Source organism: Lynx canadensis, chromosome E1, assembly GCF_007474595.2.
Source record: "Lynx canadensis isolate LIC74 chromosome E1, mLynCan4.pri.v2, whole genome shotgun sequence".
In the NCBI taxonomy this organism is placed as follows: domain Eukaryota; kingdom Metazoa; phylum Chordata; class Mammalia; order Carnivora; family Felidae; genus Lynx; species Lynx canadensis.
The window spans coordinates 44,153,418-44,180,767 of NC_044316.2; the positions used below are offsets into that span (position 1 = coordinate 44,153,418).

The 27,350-nt window shown below is 38.1% G+C and overlaps 1 protein-coding gene across 1 annotated transcript in view; it reads left to right on the forward strand.

The window, feature by feature from the left end:
• The window catches only part of LOC115508163, a 142,039-nt gene that overhangs the window by 86,613 nt on the left and 28,076 nt on the right, over positions 1–27,350 (forward strand). The window contains exons 41-51 of the mRNA XM_036064353.1: positions 2,888–2,941; positions 3,877–3,930; positions 4,439–4,540; positions 5,055–5,108; positions 5,797–5,901; positions 6,927–6,980; positions 8,882–8,980; positions 11,503–11,556; positions 13,235–13,285; positions 14,657–14,761; positions 26,268–26,321. Of these exons, the coding sequence (XP_035920246.1) occupies positions 2,888–2,941; positions 3,877–3,930; positions 4,439–4,540; positions 5,055–5,108; positions 5,797–5,901; positions 6,927–6,980; positions 8,882–8,980; positions 11,503–11,556; positions 13,235–13,285; positions 14,657–14,761; positions 26,268–26,321 (786 nt within the window). The remainder of the gene's footprint in view (positions 1–2,887; positions 2,942–3,876; positions 3,931–4,438; positions 4,541–5,054; positions 5,109–5,796; positions 5,902–6,926; positions 6,981–8,881; positions 8,981–11,502; positions 11,557–13,234; positions 13,286–14,656; positions 14,762–26,267; positions 26,322–27,350) is intronic.

Here is a 27,350-nt window from a genome sequence, read left to right on the forward strand (position 1 = left end):
TAGAGCACGAGCAGGGGAGGGGCAGAGAGAGAGGGAGACACAGAATCCGAAGCAGGCTCCAGACTCTGAGTTGTCAGCACAGAGCCTGACGCGAGGCTCAAACTCACAAACTGCGAGATCACGACCTGAGCCGAAGTCAGACGCTTAGCCACCTGAGTCATCCAGGTACCCCATAAGTGAAATATTTATAATGGTACTACTGAATTATCATCCACATATTGTACAAGTAACCCAATATAGCACACAATGAAGTGAATTCTAATGTATTCACCACATTCATCACAACAATCAATTTTAGAACATTTTTATTATCCCAGAAAGATATTCCATACCTATTAACAGTCCCCTCCCAATTTCTCCATCTCCCTCAGCCCTGGGCAACCACTAATCTATTTTCTGTCTCCATCAGTTGCCCTATTCTGGATATTCCACATAAATAGAATCATATAATATGTGGTCCGTAGTGACTAGTTTCACTTAACATAATGTTTTCCAGGTTTATCTCTGTCCTGTTATGTATTAATACAGTTGACGCTTGAACAACACGGGTTAAGAGCACTGACTCCCTGTGTAGTCGAAAATCTGTGTATAACTTTTGACTCTCCAAAAACTTAGCTACTAATTGCTTACTGATGACCAAAAGCCTAACTGATAACATAAAGTCAATTAACATACATTTTGTTGTTATATGTATTATATACCCTATTCTTACAATAGGTAAGCCAGAGAAAATAAAATGCTAATAAGAAAATCATAAGGTGGGCACCTGGGTGGCTCAGTCAGTTAAGCGTCTGACTTGAGCTCAGGTCATGATCTCACGGTTTGTGGGTTCGAGCCCTGCATCAGGATCTGTGCTGACAGCTCTCTCTCAAAACTAAATCAACATTAAAAAAATAATTTAAGAAAATCCTAAGGAAGAGAAAATACATTTACAGTGCTATACTATAAAAAAAAAACCCCACATATAAATGGACCTGCACAGTTCAAACCTCTGTTTTTCTTTTTAAAAAAATTTTTTTTCAACGTTTATTTATTTTTGGGACAGAGAGAGACAGAGCATGAACGGGGGAGGGGCAGAGAGAGAGGGAGACACAGAATCGGAAACAGGCTCCAGGCTCTGAGCCATCCGCCCAGAGCCTGACGCGGGGCTCGAACTCACAGACCGCGAGATCGTGACCTGGCTGAAGTCGGACGCTTAACCGACTGCGCCACCCAGGCGCCCCTAAACCTCTGTTTTTCTAAAGTCAACTGTACTTTGTTTCTTTTCACTGCAGAAAAATAGGCTATTCTATGGATATAACACATTTTATTTATCCATTCATTGGTTGATGCGCATTTGGATTGTTTCCACATTTTAGCTATTATGAATAATTCTCTTATGAACGTTCATGTATAAGTTTTTACATGGATATATATTTTCATTTGTCTTGGGTATATACCTAAGAGAGAAATTGTTGGGTCATATGGTAATTCTGTGTTTCACCTTTTGAGGAAGTGCAGGCTGTTTTCCAAAGAGGCTGCATTACTTTCCATTTCCACCAGCGGTGTATCAGAGTTCCAGTTCCTCCACATCCTGGTCAACACTTGTTACTTCTGTCCTTTGATAATATCCTAGTGGGTATGAGGTGGTATCTTAATCTGGTTTCGACTTGCATTACCGTGATTGCTAATGATGTTAAGCATCTTTTCATGTGAATATTGGCTAAACGTATACCTCCTTTGGAGAAAAATCCATTCATAACCCTCATCCGTTTTTAAATTTGGTTATCTTCTTATTATTGAATCGTAGAAGTTCTTTATACATTCTAGATACAAGTCCCTTATATTTTCTAGATATAAGTTCCTTATCAGATACATGATTGCAAAAGTTTTCTCCTGTTCTGTGAATTATCTTTTTACTTTCTTGACAGTGTTCCTTGATGCACAAAAGATTTTTAACTTTGATGATGTCCAGTGTATAATATAACTTTTTTCTTTTGTTGCTTGTGTTTGGGTGTCATATATTTAAAAAATGTCTAATCTAAGGTTAAGAAAATTTACAGTTATGTTTTCTTTCAACATTTTTATAGTTTTAACACTTACAATTAGGTCTTTGATCCATTTTGAGTTACTTTTTGTATAAAATGTGAGATAGGGAATCAAAAGAATATTCTCTTTGCATGTGACTGTCCAGTTGTCCCAGCACCATTTATTAAAAAGACTGTTCTCTCTTCATTGAATGTGCAAGTACCTTTGTCAAAAATCAGCTGACCAAACATTGGAAGGTTTATTTCTGGATTGTAAATTCTATTCCATTAATCTATATATCTAGTTTTATGCCAGTACCTCCCTGTCTTGATTACTGTCACTTTGTAGTTTTTAAACTGAAAAGTGTGAGTCCCCTACTTCTTTTTCCTTTTTAAGATTACTTTTGCTTTTTGGAGCCTGAGCTTCATCATATGAATATTAGGACCAGCTCATCAGTTTCTGCAGACAAACCAGCTGGAATTTTTTATAAGAATGTATTGACTCCGTGGATCAGTTTAGGGAATATTGTCACATTCACAGTATTACGTCTTCCAATCCATAAACATAGGATGTCTTTTCATTTATTTAGGTCTTCTTTAATCTCTTTCTATAATGGTTTATAGTCTCCAGAGTATAAGTTTTGTACTTCTTTTGTTAAAATTATTCTTAGGCATTTTATGCTTTTCATGCTCTTGTAAATGAAATTGCTTTCTTAAGTTTTCTTTTCATTTGCTTGTTGCAACTCTATAGCAGCAATACAGTTGATTTTTGTATGTTGATACAAGACTGCATTTTCTGCTTCTGAAATTATTCAGTTCATGCTATTTTTGTGAAACTCGTATTCATTCTACCATTACATGAATTATGACTTTTCTTACAGCCAATGGAAAGTTATATCGTAATAGACTACTGAAGGCTATGAAGTCTCTCAAAAGTAAGTAAAAACCGAAATTATAAGGCATGTTATCTAGGTCTCCAGATACACCATCCAAGCATGAATCTTGGCCCTATAGAAGCTTTTATTTATAATTCTTCCAGCATAACTACATCTTACCTGCTGTTAATATACACTTTCTCTTGACAGGAAGTCCACTGTCTTCTTAGATTTTTTTCAACTTTTTCTCAAGAAGAAAAACCAACCCTGGCAAAAACAAACAAAAAACCCTGGTTGTTATTGAAAAGCAATGGTCAGCTACAATAATCACTAATAAGTCAAGCCAGTAAACAAAAAAGAACCCTACTTTTTATGCAGAGTAATTAAGTTAGTGGTCTGCAGTTCTGTTTGTTCCAGCACCTTAACCTCGTTTTACTTTGTAGGCTTGTCCACAAGAATAGACTAAAGGAAATGCAGTTCTGACTCCATTGACTTTCTATTTGAGTCTTTAAGTGGAAAAGTCTATTCGGGATTTCAGCCTTGTCAAAGTGTAATAATAACAGAGGCATGAAATATATTTTATCTTTTGTTTCTTTTGTTTTAATAATATGTGGTCATTAAAGTTAATAATAGTTTTCCTAAAAAAACATTTTTCAATTTTACTATTATACAACTTTTTTTTTTCAAATGTTGCTTTACTGTCTCTTTCCTAAGATGGGAAGATTAAAAAGAATTACCTCCATACTAGTTTGGGAAATATGGGAATGGGGCTCACAGATGAGGAACTTGCTGGATTGTCAGGAGACCTACAAGTTGATGGTGAGTACCAAAGATAGCATTCAGGATCTATTTATCTTGATCTTCGATTTAAAGGAGTATCAGTTAAAATTATGTTGTGAGACAAATTTAGCTGGACTTTATTATACTCTATAAACAAAGTGTATCTTTTTCTGAGCTCATGTCATTGATTACATGTCTCTTTTGGACTTCTGTAGCAAACGGGAATGTTGATCTGCATGACGTGATGGAAGGAATGAAAGCTATTACAGGTGAGCACAAAGTCACTATAAACCTAAATTCCCATTAGAACACTAACTATATTTTACCATTAACCTTAAATGCCATGTTGATTCTGTTACTGTACTCCTTATTATAAATATTTGTCCATAGTTGGGCTTTGTGGTATTCGTGTTTTGGTAATAAAATTTTAGCTTCAAGTCTTGGTAGGAAGACCCTTACTCTCTTAAAAATATAATCTAGGGGCGCCTGGGTGGCACAGTCGGTTAAGCGTCCGACTTCAGCCAGGTCACGATCTCACGGTCCGTGAGTTCGAGCCCCGCATCAGGCTCTGGGCTGATGGCTCGGAGCCTGGAGCCTGTTTCCGATTCTGTGTCTCCCTCTCTCTCTGCCCCTCCCCCGTTCATGCTCTGTCTCTCTCTGTCCCAAAAATAAATTAAAAACGTTGAAAAAAAAATTTAAAAAATATATATATCATCTAAAAATAACTTTTTTAGAGTCACTAAATTTCCCTCACGAGCCTTTCTCTTTCTGATTAAGGGAAAGTTGACATCAAAAACCTGGAAACCGTTCTAGGTGACATGGGAATCAAGCTCACAGACCAGGAACTTGAAGATCTGAAAGAAAACCTGCCAGTCAGTGGTGAGCACGTGAGATACCATTGGATTTTGAGCTTTGGGTGTTATGTACCGTTAGCAATGAAAGGAATGGAATGAGGGAACTTTCTATGCAGAAGAGGTCCAGATTGTAGATGGGACAAGAACACTGACAAAGAAGTTGAGAATGTAGTATTTGGACACAGGTGGCATGGCCACTAGAAGAGTCTGCGAAGTTCTGAGGACAACAAAGTTTGCCTTTACAAAATGGCCGCTTTTGAATCTCATCTTTTTGTTATCAAATTCAAGAGTTGATATTTTATGAAATAGAAAGTCAAATTTACATTTTTTAAATAAGTATATTTTTAATATTTTAAATCTTTTCTTCTGTTCTATATTCAAGCATATTCTGAGTAAATATTTGTTGAATGGCTATTTAAAGTGCATAACAAAATGCCCAGTAACAAAATGCTGTTATAATCTGAAGGGGAGGAGAGCGTTCTTATGCTATTTTATATCATTTTATGAGCTTCAAGTTATGTGTTTTTTTTTTGTTACAGTTGATAATACAGTTGCTCTGAAAACTTTGAAGGATGAAGTGAAAGCTTTTACAGGCAAGAATTTGTTATAAATGATTTGCAACAAATTGTGATTTACACTAAAAATTTTAATAGCATTTTCTCAAAATTCTACTACTGCTTTACAGATTCACATACTTTCAGTATTCATTTTGATAAATATGTGCACCTACTGATCAACATCTTAATCTAACATTATCTGGGTTTATAAGTAAAACAAAAGGACTATTTCTTCATTGTAAGTCATATATTCTTTGATGCTTTTTTTCAGTAAAAGTGCCTGGCTCTTATTTATACACCCAAACCTAGATGATCACAGCAAAAGCAGAGTGGAGCTGTAGAAATAAAAGTCCATTACCAACAGCTAATTACATAGTTTTAACAAAGTAAAGTAAAATATGTCATACTTTGTTAATTGTGTCTTGTATCATACTAACCGTCTCTTGACCTTATTTCTGGATAATTATATGACCAGATTTGCTTCTGTACTATGTGATATCATTCCCAGTGTTAGGGATACATCCCATTTGCTAATATTGAGGGACAAATTCTATTTTTTATTTAGCATTTGACTCTTTTTATTAGAAAATCTTTCACTCCATCTTTCCTTTTCATTCTGGTATCAGAGAAAGGACTAGAGCAGCAAAAGTAAATGTTTAGATCACGTTAAATAATCAGATTGTCCGTTAATAGTTTAACCTGTAACTATTCTGTCTTTTCAAAGGAGAAAAGGTTGATTCCAGGGACCTACAAAATACTCTAAAAGACATGGGGATTGAGCTTACAGACAAGGAGGCCAAGCAACTGAGGAAAACACTGCCCCTTGATGGTAAGTGAATGCCACATAAATGCCACCATGCCTTCCAGGGAACCTGACTTTATGGGTCAGTGCGAGCCACTCTTAATCTTTTAGTAGTACAGTTTTGTCTTAAAATGCCATAAATTAATAGAGAAAGGCATTTCTGACTTGAAAAGAAATTCTTTCATTACTTCTTGGAACACAATCTGAAATTCATCACTACATTGCCATATAGTAATCTGAGTGACTAATACTATCCTCTCAGATTGGTATTAGTTTTGCAATAAGAGCAAGGAAACATAATGAAGGAGAAAGAGGATATTAGTAGAATAAAAAGGAAGAAATATTTTAATGTATTTTTTAGAATTGCACCATGAGAGAGTTTAATAAATGTCTCTAATTCCAAAGAATGGGTAAGTTTGTCACTGTGGAAAACATCTATCTATCTATCTATCTATCTATCTATCTATCTATCTAAGAGCACATGAGCAGGGCAGGGGGAGAGAGAGAGAGAGAGAGAGAGAGAGAGAGAGAGTGAGAGAATCTCAAGCAGGCTCCACACTCACCACAGAGCCTGACATGGGGTTCAGTCTCATGACAGAGATCATGACCTGGTCCCAAATCAAGAGTCAGATCCTTGGGGCGCCTGGGTGGCGCAGTCGGTTAAGCGTCCGACTTCAGCCAGGTCACGATCTTGCGGTCTGTGAGTTCGAGCCCCGCGTCAGGCTCTGGGCTGATGGCTCAGAGCCTGGAGCCTGTTTCCGATTCTGTGTCTCCCTCTCTCTCTGCCCCTCCCCCGTTCATGCTCTGTCTCTCTCTGTCCCAAAAATAAATAAACGTTGAAAAAAAACAATTAAAAAAAAAAAAAAAAAGTCAGATCCTTAACCGACTGAGCCACTCAGGCACCACAAACATTTATATTTTTAAATGTCCACATCGTATAACTATAAAATAGATGCATTTTTAAAGCAAATCATTGAAATGTATCTTTCTACAATCGTATAATTTGTAATGTTTTGGTTTTCTGGAGATCTGCATTGTACTTTTTCTTACAGCCCATGGAAAGGTGTTTCAAAGCAGGTTGCTGAAGGATGTGAAGTATAATAAAAGTGAGTAAGAAGCACAAAGATGAGGCATATGAAATATCCTTAAGCATTAAATTTATATCACTAGAATATAACACCTTATTTTGCTTCTTGTACCACATCTATGTTTTTGCTGGTAGTAATCCTTTATCTTAGATGAAAAGTTCTCTACTGCATTGTGTTTTTGAAGCTCTCTCTGAAGAAACAATTATATGAACGGAAATAAAGATGGAAGGAAAGGAAGGAGGGAAGGAAGGAAGGAAGAAAGGAAGGAAGGAAGGAAGGAAGGCAGGCAGGCGTGTGCAAGGGAGGAAGGTGGGAAGGAGAAAGGAAGAAGGTTTGGGACTTACTCCAAAATGTGAGCAGAAGCAAACAAAACAATCTCAGAGTAAGAGTTTAGGAAAGGACTATAATTTTTACTTCTTGGTGGAGATTACTGGTTATTGCTCTTTAGTTACACTTGCTCAGCCCTGCCCCACCTAACTTTATCCTGGGCCTGTATGTTTAACGTTTGAGGAAACAAATTCTAATTCTAACTCTGCTTTTAACTCTTTATTTTTTTTTTAATTTTTTAATGCTTTTTTATTTTTAAGAGAGAGACCGAGAGAGACAGAGTGTGAGTGGGGGCGGGAGGGAGCAGAGAGAGAGAGAGACACAGAACCCAAAAGCAGGCTCCAGGCTCTGAGCTGTCAGCACAGAGCCCAACGTGGGGCTCGAACTCACAAACCATGAGATCATGACCTGAGCTGAGGTTGGACGCTCAACCAACTGAGCCACCCAGGTGCCCCTGCTTTTAACTCTTTAAATTGTAACTCAGCTTGTAAAGAGCTGTACATATATATTGTAGTTTTGTTCTTTGCTTGAAAATTTTAGCAGTTATGCTAGATTGTGAAGTCATTCTCTTTTAGCAGTATATTCATGTAACAGCACCAACTATTACTATCTTAAAGAGATATTTGCACCCCCATGTTCATTGCAGCATTATCTGCAATACCCAAGACAAAGACACAACATGTCTCTTGACAGATGAATGAAGAAAATAGAATATATATATATATATATATATATACACATACATAATACATAATAGAATATTATTTGACCGCAGAAAAGAAGGAAAGCCTGCCATTTACAAGGATGAAACTTGAGGGCATTATGCTAAGTGAAATAAGTCAGACAGAAGAAAACAAATACTATGTGATACCTCCTATGGGTGGAATCTAAAAAACCAAACTCATAGAAACAGAGACCTGATTGGTAGCTGCCAGAGGCAGGGGGTTGGGGAGAGGAATAGGTGAAGGTAGTCAAAAGGATGCAAACTTCCAGCTATAAGAGGAGTAAGTTCTGGAGATATAACGTAAGGCACACTGACTATAATTAACAACACTATCATATTTTTGGAAATTGCTAAAAGAGTCAATTTAAAAGTTCTCACCATACACACAACCAAAAGTGTCGCGATGTGAGATGACAGATGTGTTAACTAACCTTATTGTGGTAATCATTTTGCAGTGTATATATATGCATATATTGTACACCTTAACCTTATACACTGTCATATGTCAATTATTCAATAAAACTGGGGGAGGGGCGCCTGGGTGGCTCGGGGGTTGAGCGAGGGACTTCGGCTCAGGTCATGATCTTGCAGTTCGTGAGTTTGAGCCCCGCGTCGGGCTCTGTGCTGACAGCTCAGAGCCTGGAGCCTGCTTCGGATTCTGTGTCTCCCTCTCTCTGCCCCTTCCCTGCTCATGCTCTGTCTCTCTCACAAATGAATAAACATTAAAAAATTTTTTTAAATAAGATAAAACTGGGGGAAAGGGGGAAAACATTCATGTCTGTTGGTTGAAGATAATAATATACGTTCATGAATTTTTCTAAATATTTTGTAATCATTCCATTTTTTCTTTCCTTTTCATGTTTTCAAGGAGGGAAGATTGATGTAAATAACCTGGATCCTGTTTTAGAAGCCATGGAGGTCAAGCTGACAGAAAAGGAACTGAATCTGTTAAAGGATCTTCTGCGTGGTGAGCATTATAGAAAACACTGTGATTTTAAACAGATGTTGTGCTTGCAGGATTAATTTTGACTGTTTCCAAGGTTTAAATTATTTGTTGCCTGAAGGCATTTGAATAGCTTGCAGAAGAACTCAGGGGGGAAAAAGGCTGTTTTTTTTTTTAGTTTTTTTTTTTTTTAACATTTATTTATTTTTGAGAGAGAGCCAGACAGAATGTGAGTAGGGGAGGGGCAGAGAGGGAGACACACAACCCAAAGCAGGTTCCAGGCTCCAAGCTGTCAGCACAGAGCCCAATGCCCAGGAACCGTGAGATCATGACCTGAGCTGAAGTTGATGCTCAACCGACTGAGCCACCCAGGTGCCCCAAAGGCTGTTCATTTTTGTGGCTTTAAAACCTCTCATCTATTTCTTTATACATCTTGGACTAGGGGTGGATGCTAGTGACAAGGGGAGGGATTTTTGTTGTCTGGTTTTACAAAAATAGGATCTGCAATGTGGTTTTTTTTGGTTTTTTTTTCGCTGATCCATATATCACTGCCATTCACACCATGGTGCAGAACATCATCCATGAGAGGCTCCACTCCTCAGTGCCAAGGCCATTGTGTGTACCTGCCAAATACAGTCCTCCCTGTGTTCTGACCATTGAGCCGGATGGCTTATTCGCTTATAAAAGAATATGAAGATTTGACAGCCACTAAGTGCACCTGTCATTGACACAGGGTTCTCAAAACTAAAACCTAGAAATGCCACACACCTGTCTGTGCCTTCAGGAGAAAGCTCCATGTGTCAAATCTTGATAATGCAGTATGTCCCGTGTAAAGAGGAGCCTGTGTAGATTGGCACATTCTGAGGAATCTGTCAGTGTAAAGTGGTAACATCTGCCTTTTTTATTTACAAATGTAAATGAAATGTAATTATTCAGCCATTCCTCATTTCTCTATTCATAGATATTGAGGTGCTTTCTTTTCTGGTCACTATAACAAAGAAAGTTAACAGAAAAATATGTATAGTATTACAATTGTTAAAAAATATATGTAATACACTTTATAAACATAAGAAAGTTCTGGAAGGCTATACACAAAACTGTTAGGAGAGGTACTGAAGCTGAGGAGAGGTAAAAGAAGGGACGTTTACCTTTTCTTAAACGCTCTTTTTTTTTTTTAGTCTGTTACACAAAGTATGTTTTAAATTCCACTTTTTTAAGCTTAATTTATTTTGTTTTTCAACGTTTATTTATTTTTGGGACAGAGAGAGACAGAGCATGAACGGGGGAGGGGCAGAGAGAGAGGGAGACACAGAATTGGAAACAGGCTCCAGGCTCCGAGCCATCAGCCCAGAGCCCGACGCGGGGCTCGAACTCACGGAGCGCGAGATCGTGACCTGGCTGAAGTCGGACGCTTAACCGACTGCGCCACCCAGGCGCCCCTATTTTGTTTTTAATTTAAGATGAATACATGGGGTGCCTGGGTGGCTCAGTCGGTTAAGCGTCCAACTTCGGCTCAGGTCATGATCTCACGGTTTGTGAGTTTGAGCCCTGCATCAGGCTCTGTGCTGACAGCTCAGAGCCTGAAGCCTGCTTCAGATGCTGTGTCTGTCTCTCTTTCTGCCCCTCCCCTGCTCACATTCTGTGTGTGTGTGTGTGTGTGTGTGTGTGTGTGTGTGTGTGTCTCAAAAATAAATAAACATTAAAAAATTTTTTAAAAAGATGTATACAAATGGTGTGGTAAAATGACAGGATTTTGGCTGTGTTTTTATCTACCAATTAGGTTCAGCAGATCACTAAATTGACCATTTAAGTAACTAGTTCCTATCAAATATCCCTCACTGCTTAACACTGGTCTCTATCTGCCCATTGCATCAACATGTGGTAACACAAGAGAACAATCCTAACGAATACTGGGAGATACATAATTTTAAAAAGTGAGGAAAGTAAGATTGAAGGATTACTCAAATCACATAAAGCCACTAACGAATGTGGACCTGGCAGAGTTAGAACATTTAATAATTGAAGAAAAAAAATTGTACATGAATAATATGTACATGAATAATATGACAGGACATTCAACATACAGTGTTTTCAATTTCAAAAGATCTTAAAGGACCTCTTAGAACAAAGTCAATCTTTTGGTAAAGGTTATTTTTATATGTCTCATTTCAAAGTTCAAAAGCTGTGGAGTACAATACCCTAATTTGCTCAGAAAAAAATCACATCCCAACACACTTGTAACAGTCGGCATTGAATTCATTGTTTCTTCTAAGAATCATGGAATAGTTATAACCTGAATTTTCTTAAATATTAGGTGAAATAAACTTTGACAGTTTTCATCTTTATTATTTAATAAAACCATTTAAGATATTTTTTTTTCATTATTTATTATTAAATCTTGGTCCTCATTGCTAATGAATTATTTTCCTCGGTCATCTTCTGCAACCATAAATCTTAGATTTAAAAAAAAAAACCTCCTGTCCTGTGTATCTTCTTTTTTCTGAGTCCATGTTATTGTTCTTCTCTGATGAAACTTTGTCTTACAGGCTCTAAGAAAGTTGATCTGCAAAAACTGATGGAAAAAGTAGAAGCTGTTACAGGTGAGGAAAAAGTTACCAAATACATATGATTCTGATTCTTTACACATATTTTATATTCTTCCCTGTTACTTTATACTCCTTTTAAATTATGATATTTTGGGGCACCTGGGTAGCTCGGTCAGTTAAGTGTCTGACTCTTGATTTTGGTTCAGGTCATGATCTCACGGTTCGTGAGATCAAGCCCCGCACCTGGCTCTGCACGGAGCCTGCTTGGGATTCTCTCTGTCCCTTTCTCTCTGCCCCTCCCCTGCTTACTCTCTCTCAAAATAAATAAGCATTAAAAATAATAGTAAATAAATTAGGCATAATTTTTAATAAACTGATTTCCTGGACTTTGGTTTTTCAGGGTTTTCTTTTTAAGTTTTTCTTTAAATTCTAGTTAGTTATCATATAGTGTAATATTGGTTTCAGGAGTAGAATTTAGTGATTCATCACTTATGTAACACCCAGTGCTCATCATAACAAGTGCCCCCCTTAATACCCATCACCCATTTAGCCCATCCCTTGCCCACCTCAGTTCGTTCTCCATCAACCCTCAGTTTGTTCTCTATAGTTAAGAGTTTGCCTCCCTCTCCCTTTTTTTTCTCCTTCCCCTATGTTCATCTGTTTTGTTTCTTAAATTCCACATATGACTGAAATCAGAAAGTATTTGTCTTTCTCCGGTTTGTCAATGCTTTAACAACAAAACATAGTGCCATATTTTGTTAGGCCCTACAATCTCATTTTTTCCAGATTTTTACTAAAAACATATTAGTGCGATAAAAAGAGACTAAAGTTTTATTACCTACTAGTAATCTCCCACAACAGAGTATTATGAAATGCATTACCCTGCACTCTGTTATTTTGTCTCTATTATTACTAAAGTTATGGAAATAAACACTTTAATATTTTACCATAACTACAGTCAAACAGGACTCATTTGACTTTATTATGGATTGAGTAATTGGTGCTAATAATTAAACAGTAATAAGAGATTTCATTATTATTTAGAATAATTAGATGGTTCTTTAAAATGTCACATGTTACCATTTCTGTCCTTTTAAAGGAGAGGAAATTGATGTCAATGACATGGAAACAGTTCTAGGAAACATGGGAATAGAACTCACAGATAAAGAACTCTCACAACTGGTGAAAAATCTGCCAGTTGATAGTGAGTATTAAATAAAAATGTAGTCATACAGGGAAGTGTATTGTTAACTTGTGAAAACTTGTAAAATTGTCTCTATCTTATTGCTTGTCAGAAATAATTTTATGATTCATGTTACATAATTTTAAATGACTATTATATGTTAAAATTTTCTCTGTGCCAAATTTATCTTTAGTTTGAGAAGTAACCGTTGTATCATCATGACTCCTATCATCAGGATTCAGTTATATTACTTATAACTTTTGAGTCTATCAAGAGATGTAAAATTTAATCCAGAATAAATGAGAAAAAGAGAAAGGAGTGATCTAATAGGGGAAAATGAAAATATCACAAAAGAAAAGTAAAAGATATTTTTCAGAATGGCAGAATGTCAGTATCCCCATCCCTTATAATTTCATTATTTGACACTAACTCAGAAAATTTCTAAGGCAGTTCACAAAAGATGTCTTACTGAAATGGCTGATTTCTTACTAGACAGTAATGAAATTCCACATTACTCTTCTGTGATCTGAATAGTCCTTTTCCTTACAGATGGAAAGGTCTATCGAAGAAGGTTGCTGGATGGTATAAAGTTTCTTAAAGGTAAGGGAGAAACTTAACAAAACACATCAGTCTGAGATCATCACGTTTGGCATTTAGACTAATTCCTTGTGATTAAATTGTCAACTCTGCCACTTAACACATTATTATATACTTTTGTTTCTTTTGTGGATGATCGTGTTCTTTAGGAGATCATCTTTTATGTTGTAACTTGGAAAGAATTCCTATGCTTTCTCTGGATTTTTCAAACTTTGACAGAAGTAGAAATTATCAGAGCCCAGGCTACATAGCAAAAGTAAAGGGAAAATTAGCACCTCTTCAGTTAGTTTATGCAGCAACAAAAGACTACTAATCTGACATTTAGACCAAGAGAGCAAGAGAGTGCTAGAAAGTCTCCAAGAAACTGAAAGAACATGGGACTGAATAGATAGACAGGGAGCAGGCCAGGAAAAAGGTCATGTCTGAGCAAGGTTCCGAATACCACCTTCATGATTTCTGCCAAATCCACACACTATTTGTACTACTATTAATATTTTCACTGATACTGATTTACTTTTTACTTAAATTTTAAAAAATTTTAAATGGTAATGGAAAAACAGCATGCCTTAACATAACTAGACATTAATTGTAAAAACGAACATAATGAAAAGGAGACAATAGTGGTTAGAAAAGCTGGAATTGTTATCACCCTACTAGAATTCTCTGAGAAGTCATTCTGTCACCTTTCAGTTTTTATACTGGGCATGCTTATATTAAGATTAAAATTGGGGCGCCTGGGTGGCTCAGTGGGTTGAGCGTCCGGCTTCGGCTCAGGTCACGATCTCGCGGTATGTGAGTTCGAGCCCCGCATCGGGCTCTGTGCTGACTGCTCAGAGCCTGGAGCCTGTTTCAGATTCTGTGTCTCCCTCTCTCTGTGACCCTCCCCCGTTCATGCTCTGTCTGTCTCTGTCTCAAAAATAAATAAACGTTAAAAATTAAAAAAAAAAAAAGATTAAAATTAAAACAATAAACTCAAACTCAAACTCTTTTTTTTTTTTTTAAACATTTTTTTTCAACGTTTATTTATTTTTGGGACCGAGAGAGACAGAGCATGAACGGGGGAGGGGCAGAGAGAGAGGGAGACACAGAATCGGAAACAGGCTCCAGGCTCTGAGCCATCAGCCCAGAGCCAGACGCGGGGCTCGAACTCACGGACCGCGAGATCGTGACCTGGCTGAAGTCGGACGCTTAACCGACTGCGCCACCCAGGCGCCCCAAACTCAAACTCTTATTATTGACTCTGTCCTCCTGTAAAGATCTCATCAGGCTTTGTTTTTTTTGGAGGAACATGATAACCATAATCCTCCGGAGGTCAGGGTTTATCCCACATTTTAGGGACATTAACTGTTACCTGTATACTTCTTTTTCCATAAGGAGGGAAGATTGATTCCAGTAAAGTGGATGAAGTTTTGGGAGCTATGGGCATGGACCTCACTGAAAAGGAGCTTAAAGACATAATGCAAAATCTGCCAGTTAATGGTGAGCATTTTGGATGCCACTGAACACTCCAGAAAAACTACTTTTGTAAGCCTATTTATAACAATCATTCAAAATGCTTATTTGACATCAAGAAGGCATTGTGAAAAGCTTGGGGAAAAAAACTCAGGTCCAAAGAAAGAACGCATCCTGTCTGTCGCTGGTTTCACACGCACACTAGAGAAAGATTTCAAGATAACTTGACTTTTTCACTCAACCTTACCTTTTTTTCCCTACAGAGTAAGGGAGAATTGATAGGTATTGCTCAAATTACAATTGAGCTCTTTGGCCACATTTGCTAATGGGTGACATCAGTATTTATAAAAAGGGTACTTAGTATAGCTGTGGCTATCTGTAATGTTGTTGTTTTTTTTCTTTGTTAATGTGGCCAGAGTATCCCTGCACTACATGGCCGCCATCTCAGTGTCTGTCTGTGTCTCACCTTCACCTGGGTCCTATGGGGAAAACTCTAAATCAGTAGCCGAGTGAAGTCACAGAAGTCACAGAGCCTCCCTTCCACCAAATGCTGTTACTGAAGCATCACAAGACCCTGCCCAGATTCAGTCTAAGCTTTTGGTGGGAGATGTATCAGTCACACTGTAATAAGATCGTGTGGGGCGGGAAATCTATGTCTCAGCCATCCTTGAAACATATGTTCTGCCACAGCTCCTTTTACTCAGCATACGTGTTTTAGATTCATCTCTGGTGTTGTCTGTGTCAGTGATTTGTTTTGGTGGGAGTTAAGACGGTGGAGCAGCATGGGGACCCTGAGCTTGCCTCATCCCTGAAGCGCAGCTAGATCAGCACCAAACCATGTCAAGCACCTAGGAAACTGAGCTGAGGATCAACACAACAATCTGCATAACTTGAGCCACAGAACTCAGCAGGTACACAGTGTGGGGAGGTGGACTGGGGGAGAGAAAAGCCACGGAGGGTAGGGAGCTGTTTTTGCTGAGAGAGGCCAGAGGAAAGAGAGAGGAAGAGAGCGCGGTCCATCACGATCATGGAAGAACAACACTTCCCTGAAAGTAGCTGGAGAGAAAGAGAAAGAGAAAGAGAAACACTCTCAAGGGACTGAACAAGAAATCTGCCCCCCAAAATCTATGGATGGGAAGAAAGGAGAGGGTGTCAGTACCACCAGGATTCTATAAACAGTGGAGCACAGAGCCTGAAGTTCTGGAGGTCAGTGCCTGGTGGTGCTCTGGTGAGGAAGTAGGGCAAATCTCCAGGAGCAGGTAGTGGGGTTTGACGGGTCCTTGTGCCAATAGGGAGAAGCAGTTCTCCTACTTGGGGTGCATTTGGTAGAGGCCATATGGCTTCCCCATTGGCAAAAGTCCCCACAGACCCCAGAGAGCAGCCACATTTGCTGGTATTGGACATCAGAGTGCAATGAAACCTGGAACCGGCTGTGTGTTGTGGTTTGCCATAATCCCTGACCCTCTGCCACTGCACGATCGCACAAATGTCTTCTGGGGCAAGTCAGCACCTGGCCATTGCTCAGCAAGACTCTCCCCAGAGTTGGCACCGGTCCCAGCCTCAGGGGTCTCTCAAGTGTCTGGGGTTTTGAAACACAGCCCCATCTGAGATAAACTCTAGAGGGAGGTGCCACCTGGCAGGTGGACAGCTTGGACACAGACCGGGTAGGGACAGGGAGTCGAGGAAGGCCTGAGACAAAGGAGGGGTGCTTGATTGTGTCAGTGAAAGCACAAAGTTCCAATGCCAGAGACTAGGTGGCGAAGCCACCTCTCCCTTGCACGCACATGCTCACCACACTGATCCACCCCAGCAAGCTAAGCAGCGCCACCTAGTGGAGAACAGACTGTTACACCAAGCCCCACCCAACTGCGCTTCCAGGCACATCTCCTAGAAGACCAGCACAAGTCACTCCACCTGTTTAGTGTACGGACTAAAGAAGACTTCATAGTTCTAGTTCTAGGGGAAACTGGATATAACTTCATTCAGGTTTCATTCCACCTGATGGTTCATTTATTTCTTCATTTCCTTTCCTTCTGTTTTTGCTTAAATTGTTTTCTGTTTTTCCTCTTTCTTGGATACAGAAAGAGAAAATTTTATTCTTATTTTTTATACCTTATTCTTTATTTTTAAAACTACTTTCTTCCATTTCATTTTCTTTAATTTTATTCTATTATATAAATTTTCTTACCTTTTTTTCCCCCTTTCCTTCCCCTTTCTTGCCTCTATTCTATCAAGCTTCTTTTAAGAAGCAGACCAAAACACATATAGGATCTAGCTTCCTTCATTTGATATTTTGTCTTCCAGTTTTTAATTTTTATTTTTTATTTAATTAATTTTTCTTCCTCTAAAATGACAAAGTGAAGGAATTCACCCCAAAAGAAAGAACAAGAAAAATGACAGCCAAGGGCTTAATCAACACAGATATAAGCAAGATGTCTGATGCAGAATTTAGAACCATGATAATAAAAACACTAGCTGGTGTTGAAAAAGTAGAGAATCCCTTTCTGCAGAGATAAAAGAAGTAAAGTCTAGTCAGGACATAATTAAAAATGCTATAACTGAGATGCAATCTCAAATGGATGCCACAGCGGCAAAAATGGATGAAGCGGAGAAGCAAATAGCGATATAGAAGACAAAATTATGGAGAATAATGAAGCAGAAAAAAAAGAGAGAAATATAGGCAAAAGAGCATGATACAAGACTTAGAGAACTCAGTGACTTATTAAAAAGGAATAACATCTGAATCATAGGAGTCCCAGAAGATGAAAAGAGGGGAAAGGGGCAGAAGGTTTATGTGAGCAAATTATAGCAGAAAACTTTCCTAATCTGGGGAAGGACACAGACATCAAGATCCAAGAAGCACAGAAAACTCCCATTAGATTCAACAAAAATGGACCATCAACAAAGCATGTCATAGTAAAATTCACAAAATACACAGACAAGGAAAGAATTGTGAAAGCAGCAAGGGGGAAAAAAGTCGTAGATCTATTAGGGAAGACAGATCAGATTCACAGCAGACTTATCCACAGAAAATTGGCAGGCAAGAAAGGAGTGGCAGGATATATTCAACATGCTGAATAGGAAAAATACACAGCAAAGAATTATTTATCCAGCAAGGCTGTCATTCAAAATAGAAGGAGAGAGAAAGGGTTTCCCAGACAAACATAACTAAAGGAGTTTGTGACCACTAAACCAGCCCTGCAAGAAATTTTAAGGGGGCTCTTTGGAGAAAAGATAAAACAAAAAAAGACCAAAAGCAACAAAGAATGGAAAGGACCAGAGATTATCACCAGAAACACCAACTCTACAGGTAACACGATGGCTCTAAATTCATATCTTTCAGTACTCACTCTAAATATCAATGGACTAAACACTCCAATCAAAAGACATAGGGTATCAGAATGGATAAGAAAAAAGATCCTTCTCTATGCTGTTTATAAGAGACTCATTTTAGACCTAAACACACTGACAGATTGAAAGTAAGGGAATGGAGAACCATCTATCATGCTAATGGTCATCAAAAGAAAGTTGGAGTAGACATACTTATATCAGACAAACTAGATTTTAAAGTAAACGCTGTAACAAGAGATGAAGAAGGTCATTATATCGTAATTAAGGAGTCTGTCCACCAAGAAGATCTAACAGTTGTAAATATTTGTGTCACCAACGTTTCCACCCAAATATGTAAATCAATCACAAACATAAATTCATTGATAATAATACCATAATAGTAAGAGACTTCAACACCCCACTCACAACAATGGACATATCACATCAGCAGAAAATCAACAAGGAACCAATGGCTTTGAATGACACACTGGACTGAATGGACTTAACAGATATATTCAGAACTCTTCATCCTAAAGCAGCAGAATACACATTCTTTTCGAGTGCACATGGATCATTCTCCAGAGTAGATCACATGCTGGGACACAAATCAGCCCTCAATGAGTACAGAAAGATCAAAGTCATACCTTGCATGATTGCACACCACAATGCTATGAAACTCAGAATCAACTAAACGAAAAAATTTGGAAAGACCATGAATACTTGGAGTTAAAGAACATCCTAGTAAAGAATGAATGGGTTAACCAGGAATTTAAAGAGGAAATTAAAAAGTACATGGAAGCCGATGAAAATGAAAACACGACAGGCTAAAACCTCTGGGATGGAGCAAAGGCAGTCACTGGAGGGAAATATATGGCAATCCAGGCCTTCCTAAAGAAGGAAGGAAGGTCTCAAATGCACAACCTAACGTTACACCTAGAAGAGCTGGGAAAAGAACAGCAAAAACAAACAAAAACAAAAACAAAAATATGAAAAAAAAAAAAACCTAAACCAGCAGAAAAAGGGAGATAATAAAGATTAGAGCAGAAATCAATGATATTGAAATAGAAAAAAACAGTAGAACAGATCAATGAAACCAGGAGGTGGTTCTTTAAAAGAATTAACAAAATGGATAAAACTCTAGCCAGACTGATCAAAAAGAAAAAGGAAAGGACCCAAATAAATTAAATCATGAATGAAAGAGAAGAGACCACAACCAACACTGCAGAACTACAAGCAATAGTAAGAATATCATGAGCAACTACATGCCAACAATTTGGGCAATCTGGAAGAAATGGACAAATTCCTAGAAACAAATAAACTACCAAAACTGAAGCAGGAAGAAAAGGAAATTTGAACAGACCCATAACTGGTAAAGAAATTGAATCAGTAATCAAAAATCTCCCAAAAAACAGGAGTCCAGGGCTGGATGGCTTTCCAGGGGAATTCTACCAAACATTTAAAGAAGAGTTAACACCTATTCCTTTGAAGCTGTCCAAAAAAAAAAAAAAAAAAAAAAAAGAATGGAAGGGAAACTTCCAAACTCATTCTACGAGGCCGGCATTACCTTGATTTCAAAACCAGGCAAAGCCCCCACTAAAAAAAGAACTACAGACCAATTTCCCTGATGAACATGGATGCAAAAATTCTCAACAAGATACTAGCCAACCAGATCCAACAATACATTAAAAGAGTTATTCATCACAATCAAGTGGGATTTATACCTGGGATACAGGACTGATTCAATATCCACAAATCAATGTGATACATCACATTAATAAATGAAAGGATAAGGACCACATGATCCTCTCAATAGATGCAAAGAAAGCATTTGACAAAATACAGCATCCTTTCTTGATAAAAAACCCTAAAGGAAGTAGGGATAGAAGGATCATACCTCAAGATCATAAAAGCCATATATGAGAGATCCACTGCCAATATCATCCTCAATGGAGAAAAACTGAGAGCTTTCCCCCTAAGGTCAGCAACACGACAGGGGTGTCCACTCTCACCACTGTTATTCAACATAGTATTGGAAGTCATAGCCTCAGCAAGCAGAAAACATGAAGAAATAAAAGCATCCAAATCAGCAAGGAGGAAGTAAAACTTTCACTCTTCAAAGATGACATGATACTCTATGTGGAAAACCCAAAAGATTTCCCCCAAAAACTGCTAGAACTGACCCATGAATTCAGCAAAGTCGCAGGATATAACATCAATGCACAGAAATCACTTGCATTTCACTACACAATAATGAAGCAGCAGAAAGAGAAATCAAGAAATCGATCCCACTTACAGTTGCACCAAAAACCATAAAATACGGAAGAATAAACCTAACCAAGGATGTGAAAAATCTATACGCTGAAAACTATAGGAAGCTTATGAAAGAAATTGAAGAAAACACACACACAAAAGGAAAAATATCCATGCTCCTGGATTGGAAGAAAAAATATTGTTAAAATGTTGATACTACCCAAAGCAATGTACATATTCAGTGCAATCCCTATCAAAATAACACCAGCATGCTTCGCAGAGCTAGAACAAACAGTCCTAAAATTTGTATGGAACCAGATAAGACCCCAAATAGCCAAAGCAATCCTGAAAAAGAAAACCAAAGCTGGAGGCATCACAATTCCAGACTTCAAGCTGTATTACAAACATGTAATCATCAAGACAGTATGGTATTGGCACAAAAACAGACACATAGATCAATGGAACAGAATAGAGAACCCAGAAATGGACCCACAAACGTATGGCCAACTGATCTTTGACAAGGCAGGAAAGAATATCCAATGGAATAAAGACAATGTTTTTAGCAAATGGTGTTAGGAAACCTGGACCACTTTCTTACACCGCACACAAAAATAAACTCAAAATGGACGAAAGACAGGAAGCCATCAAAATCCTAGAGGAGAAAGCGGGAAAAAAACCTCTTTGACCTCAGCTACAGCAACTTCTTACTTGATATGTCTCCAGAGGCAAGGGAAACAAAAGCAAAAATGAACTATTGGGACCTCATTAAGCACGGCAAGGAAAACAGCACAACTAAAAGGCAACTGACGGAATGGGAGAAGATATTTGCAAAGATATCAGATAAAGAGTTAGTATCCAAAATCTACAAAGAACTTATCAAACTCAACACCCAAAAAATAAATAATCCAGTGAAAAAATAGACAAAAGACATGACTAGACATTTTCCAAAGAAGACATCCAGATGGCTAACAGGCTTAAAAAGATACTCAGCGTCACTCATAATCAGGGAAATACAAATCAAAACCACTATGAGATACTACCTCACACCTGTCAGAATGGCTAAAATTAACAACTCAGGCAATGACAGATGTTGGTGAGGATGTGGAAAAAGAGGAATCCTTTTGCACTGCTGGTGGGAGTGCCAACCAGTGCAGGCATTCTGGAAAACAGTATGGAGTTTCCTCAAAAAAAAGAAAAATGGAACTACCCTACAGCTGAGCAATTACACTACTAGGTATTTATCCAAAGGATACAGGAATGCTTTTCGAAGGGGCACATACACCCCAGTGTTTATAGCAGAGCTATCAACAATAGTCAAAGTATGGAAAGAGCCCAAACATCCATCGACACATAAATGAAAAAAGAAGATGTAGTACGTGTGTGTGTGTGTGTGTGTGTGTGTGTGTGTGTGTGTGTGTGTAATGGAGTGTTACTCAGTGATCAAAAAAGAATGAAATCTTGCCATTGCCATTTGCAATAACGTGGATGGAACTAGAGTGTATTATGCTAAGTGAAATTAGGAAAGACAAATATCATATGACTTCTCTCATATGTGGAATTTAAGATAGAAAACAGATGAACACAAGAGAAGGGAAGCAAAAATAATATAAAAACAAGGAGGGGGACAAACCATAAGAGACTCTTAAATACAGAGAACAAACTGAGAGTTGGTGGAGGAGTTGTGGGTGGGGGGATGGGCTAATTGGGCCAGGGACATTAAGGCAGACACTTGTTGGGATGAGCACTAGGTGTTATATGTAGGGGATGAATCCCTGGAATCTACTCCTGAAATTATTATTGCACTATACATTGACTAACTTGGATGTAAATTTTTAAAAAATTAATAAATTTTAAAAACGAAAACAAATACGATTAAATACTTAACCAGAAAAAAAGAAAATTGAATCAGACCATAATCCATATTCAAATTCTAAATAAATGTTGATAAAATATTAATCTTTGTTTATAGGTTTATGACTGCTATAATATTATTCATAAACTATACCTTTTGATGTCCCCTTTATATCTGTTTAATGATTTGACTCTAAGTTATACTTTGATATTAATAACTGATGGTACTGGTTTCTTTTTGCTTGTATATATGCCTCATATATCTTTGCCCATTCCTCTGTTTTCAATCTTCTTATCATTTGGTTGAAATATATTTTGTGAAATCATCATATAGCTGGGTTTTTTAAATTTTTTTTTTTTCTTCAACATTTTTATTTTATTTTTGGGACAGAGAGAGACAGAGCGTGAATGGGGGAGGGGCACAGAGAGAGGGAGACACAGAATCGGAAACAGGCTCCAGGCTCTGAGCCATCAGCCCAGAGCCTGACGCGGGGCTCGAACTCCCGGACCGCGAGATCGTGACCTGGCTGAAGTCGGACGCTTAACCGACTGCGCCACCCAGGCGCCCCCATATAGCTGGGTTTTTAAGGAACCCATCTGACAATCGTTCCTTTTTTATTTTTTTTATTTAAAAAAATTTTTTTTTAAGTTTATTCATTCTTGAGAGAGAGAGAGAGAGAGACAGAGCACAAGTATGGGAGGGGCTGAGAGAAAGGGAGACACAGAATCCGAAGCTGGCTTCAGGCTCTGAGCTGTCAGCACAGAGCCTGATGTGGGACTCGAACTCACGAACTGCCAAGATCATGACCTGAGCCGAAGTCAGACCCTTAACCAAGCCACCCAGGTGCCCCTATCATTCCTTTTTTTTTTTTTTAATTTTTTTGTAATGTTTATTTATTTTTGACAGAGAGAGAGAGAGAGAGACGGAGCATGAACGGGGGAGGGGCAGAGAGAGAGGGAGACACAGAATCTGAAACAGGCTCCAGGCTCTGAGCAGTCTGCACAGAGCCCCACGAGGGGCTCCAACTCACAGACCGCGAAATCATGACCTGAGCCGAAGTCGGACGCTCAACCGACTGAGCCACCTAGGCGCCCCTATCGTTCCTTTTTTAATGAGAAATTTCAGTTTGCTCCGATTTGGTGTAATACTGGATATATTTAATTTTATTTATTTAATCTTATGTTTATTATTTATTTTCTGTTGTTTTTTTTTCTTTTTTCTTATGCTTATTATCACTGGTTTGTTCAAGTTGTCATTCATTATGTTTGTTTTCTTCCTAATTAATTCTGAAGTTTCAGAGGAGGGTCAAATTTCATCAAGCCTTACATTTCTTTTCCTCCCATTCACTGTCATACTTACATATAATAACTATTACTGGCAATAAAATACTACTTTATTCTCCATCAAGATAGCCTTTCCGATCAAATATTTCATTTCACTTTTATCCCTTCCCTCTCACCCCCCACACAATCACAATACGGGCAAACTTTTGGAAGACTCTTATTCCTCCTACCATTTCCCCCACTCCTCACCATGAGACCTTGGGAATGTCTTTTACTTCCCCAACCATATAGTTTTAACTCCCACAAACAAACAACTCATAAAATTTCTCTTAGGGGTGTCTGGGTGGCTCATTCAGTTAAGCATCCAACTTTTGATTTCTCCTCAGGTCATGATCTCACAGTTGTGAGATTGAGCCCTGCATTGGGCTCTGCACTGAGCACAGAGCCTTCTTAAGATTCTCTCCCTCTCCCTCTGCCCCTTCTCTGCTTGCTGTGTGTGTGTGTGTGTGTGTGTGTTTCTCTCTCTCTCAATAATAAAAAAAAAACTATCTTAAATAATTTCCTTTCTATTTCAAGATTCTTTATTTAACACTTAATATTACATATTCCATAAAAGATTACTTTCAAGCTTCTAGAAAAGAAGGAAGCATCTGTTTTGACATCTCTGTATTTCTACCACCTCAGGAGCATATATGTTTCTGCCCACCTATCTTCTTCCTTCGTGCTCTTTTAGGAGTCAGAGGAATTGGAATGCCCTCATGCTGGCCTCTACTGGTCTTCACCAGGGTCTTCAGGATTCTAAATGCCAAGCTTTTCCCCAGATCTATTACTTTCTAGTTCTCTTCGTGCACTCTGACACCTCTCTGGTGCTTCCCTAGTTGAGAGGGGAAAGAATCCCATGCCCATTCTTCTTCCAGGACACAACCAGAGCTGAAGGTTTGACATAGCCCTGGCAGCCTAGAGAGACCAGCAGCATTTGAATTTCAAAGGCAGACAGCTTTGAGGTGGTAGTTAAAGGGATATGAGCCATGTTCCAGTCTCCATGTTCACAGAAGCCCTTCCAAAATTTTTATTAAAGTAAATACAAGAGAGTAAGAATAACATTATAAATAAAGAAAAATGATCAACTTCAGTTTAAAAAAATTCCCTTGTCACCCAGATGTTTTAAATCTTACTAGTAGATTCCTCCTCTGCTGAGAGGAACTTGGAATATTTTAATGGAACAGAATTCCCTCCCAATTAGACGGCCTATGGCAGAGAGCCCTTTCATCTTGGGTCAGAATTTTCCCAGTAATAAGCCAGATGGGCAAAGGAAAGGATGAACAGAAAACCACAGTGACCCATGTACAAAGCCAGGCCAAAAATTGTAATCCTCTCCAAGGATCCCATCTCTTTTTCATGACAGACTTGATTACTTGTAATGACCCAGGTAAACCAGCACACATTTTCCATTTTGCCCTGACCTGTAGTTGGTATTGACGCAGAAGTTATTAGTGGCTAAGAATACTTTAAGAGACAAAGAATAAGGTCCAAAAATTCTCACCACAGAATTAGCAACATTATTGGTAATTGATACACTTTTCTGGTTATTCTTTGAGTATTTTGTAGGCACTCAAAAACAAGTTTGTTGAATTCATGAATAACTACATGTTACACCGTGTTTCCTATAACACTAGGTTATAGCTAGATTTTCTCATCAACATGGAGTATTATTTTACTGTGGGGAAAAAAGCACTTTTCAGAAACTAAATGATGGGAATTAGCCACTTTTCTTCCCTGAGCATAATATATTGGAAATATTGGAGTATTACTTGTTTCAGGAAATAATTGTGCTTATTATCATTCAAGCTGACATCTTTCTTCTTCTACCTTCTTTTTTTTTAATGTTTATTTATTTTTGAGAGAGAGATGGAGAGACAGAGCATGAGGCAGGGAGGGACAGAGAGAGAGGGAACCACAGAATCCGAAGCAGGCTCCAGGCTCTGAGCTGTCAGCACAGAGCCTGATGCAGGACTCGAACTCATGAACCGTGAGATCATGACCTGTGCCAAAGTCAGCTGCTCAACCAACTGAGCCATCCAGGTACAGACGAAGATGTCTACCTTCTTATGAAGGGTGTAGCAAAGGTTAAGTTTTAGTGTGTGTGCGCTTGTGTGTGATGTGCACATGCGTGTGTGTGTGTATGTGTAACCAGTTTTTATATTTTTTATATTGAAGTATAACTGACATATAACATTACATTCAGGCATAATGATTCAATATTTGTATATATTGCAAAATGATTACCATACTAAGTCTAGTTAACATCCATCATACTATATAGTTACAAATATTTTTTGTTTTGATGAGAACTTTTAAGATCTCTCAGGGTGCCTGGGTGGCTCAGGCGATTGAGCATCCGACTCTGGATTTCAGCTCAGGTCACAATCCCAGGATATTGGGATTGAGCCCTGCATCAGGCTCCATACTGAGCTTGGAGCCTGCTTGGGATTCTCTCTCTCTCTCTCTCTCTCTCTCTCTCTCTGCCCTTCTCCCCTGCATGCTCTCTCTTTGTCTCTCTCTCTCTCAAAGGAAAAAAACGTTAAAAAAATTAAGATCTACTCTCTTAACAACTTTCAAATATTAATATTTCAGTATTAAGTATAGTCATCATACTGTGTATTACAACCCCATGACTTATTTTGTAACTAAAAGTGTGTACCTGCAAAAGGTTAAATTTTCTAAAGCAAATAAATACTGCTAAGTTTTTCTGCTCTATGCAACACATTTTCTTGGTCTCATTGTCATGTTTCTATCCAATTTATTCCTTGCCTTACAGTTAAAGGCAAGGTTGATCTGGAAAAGCTGATGAATGAAGTGAAATCTTTTTCGGGTGAGTAAGACATTACTTAAACATTTTTAATTAAATTCTAACCCTATGTTATATTTTGCATAGTGTTTTCCCAATATTATATCATAAATTTATTAATGTTGATATTTTACATATTTTCATGAAGTATTTCCATTCAACGTTACTTTTCCCTTTGACTTTGAATTATCTAGCATTTGGCTACAAAAGAAAATGGTGATATTTAAGTAATAATGATATTTTTTTGTAGTTTCTGCCAGTATTATATTGATCCTAACCAGTGTTTAAATCAGAGGTTTAACAAACAGGCCACCCATGAATTGAATCCAGTCTGCAGTCAAGTTTTGTAAGATAAGGCAACACTGGCCCTACATTTCCTCACCACAATAACTGATGTATTTTCTCTTGGGACAAGGCATGTGCTAGTTTCACTCATTCCTTCTTTGTCTAGGCTCCTATAAGCTTTTGAGTTAATGACTACTGGCTTGAGTAGCCAAATATAGGTAGGCACAGAATATAGGAAGATGAATAAGTTTAGAAAATATTCTGCTTTAAATAATAATCACATGATTCAACATTAAAAAGAGAAAAACAGATTAAATATCCTAAATTACTAGCCAATTATATAACCTGATTTTCTTCTATGGTGTCTTGCCATTAGTCTTCGGAGGCCACTCTTGTCTTTATGAAGAAACAAGGAATAAGTTTTGCCTCATTATTCTTTTTTTTTTTTTAATTTTTTTTTTCAACGTTTATTTATTTATTTGGGACAGAGAGAGACAGAGCATGAACGGGGGAGGGGCAGAGAGAGAGGGAGACACAGAATCGGAAACAGGCTCCAGGCTCTGAGCCATCAGCCCAGAGCCTGACGCGGGGCTCGAACTCCCGGACCGCGAGATCGTGACCTGGCTGAAGTCGGACGCTTAACCGACTGCGCCACCCAGGCGCCCCTTGCCTCATTATTCTTAAACACTATTAGAATATATGAGAATATGAAAGTGAGGATGGTATTCTTATAAGTCAGCCTTTTCATTATTTTGGATCATTCTAATG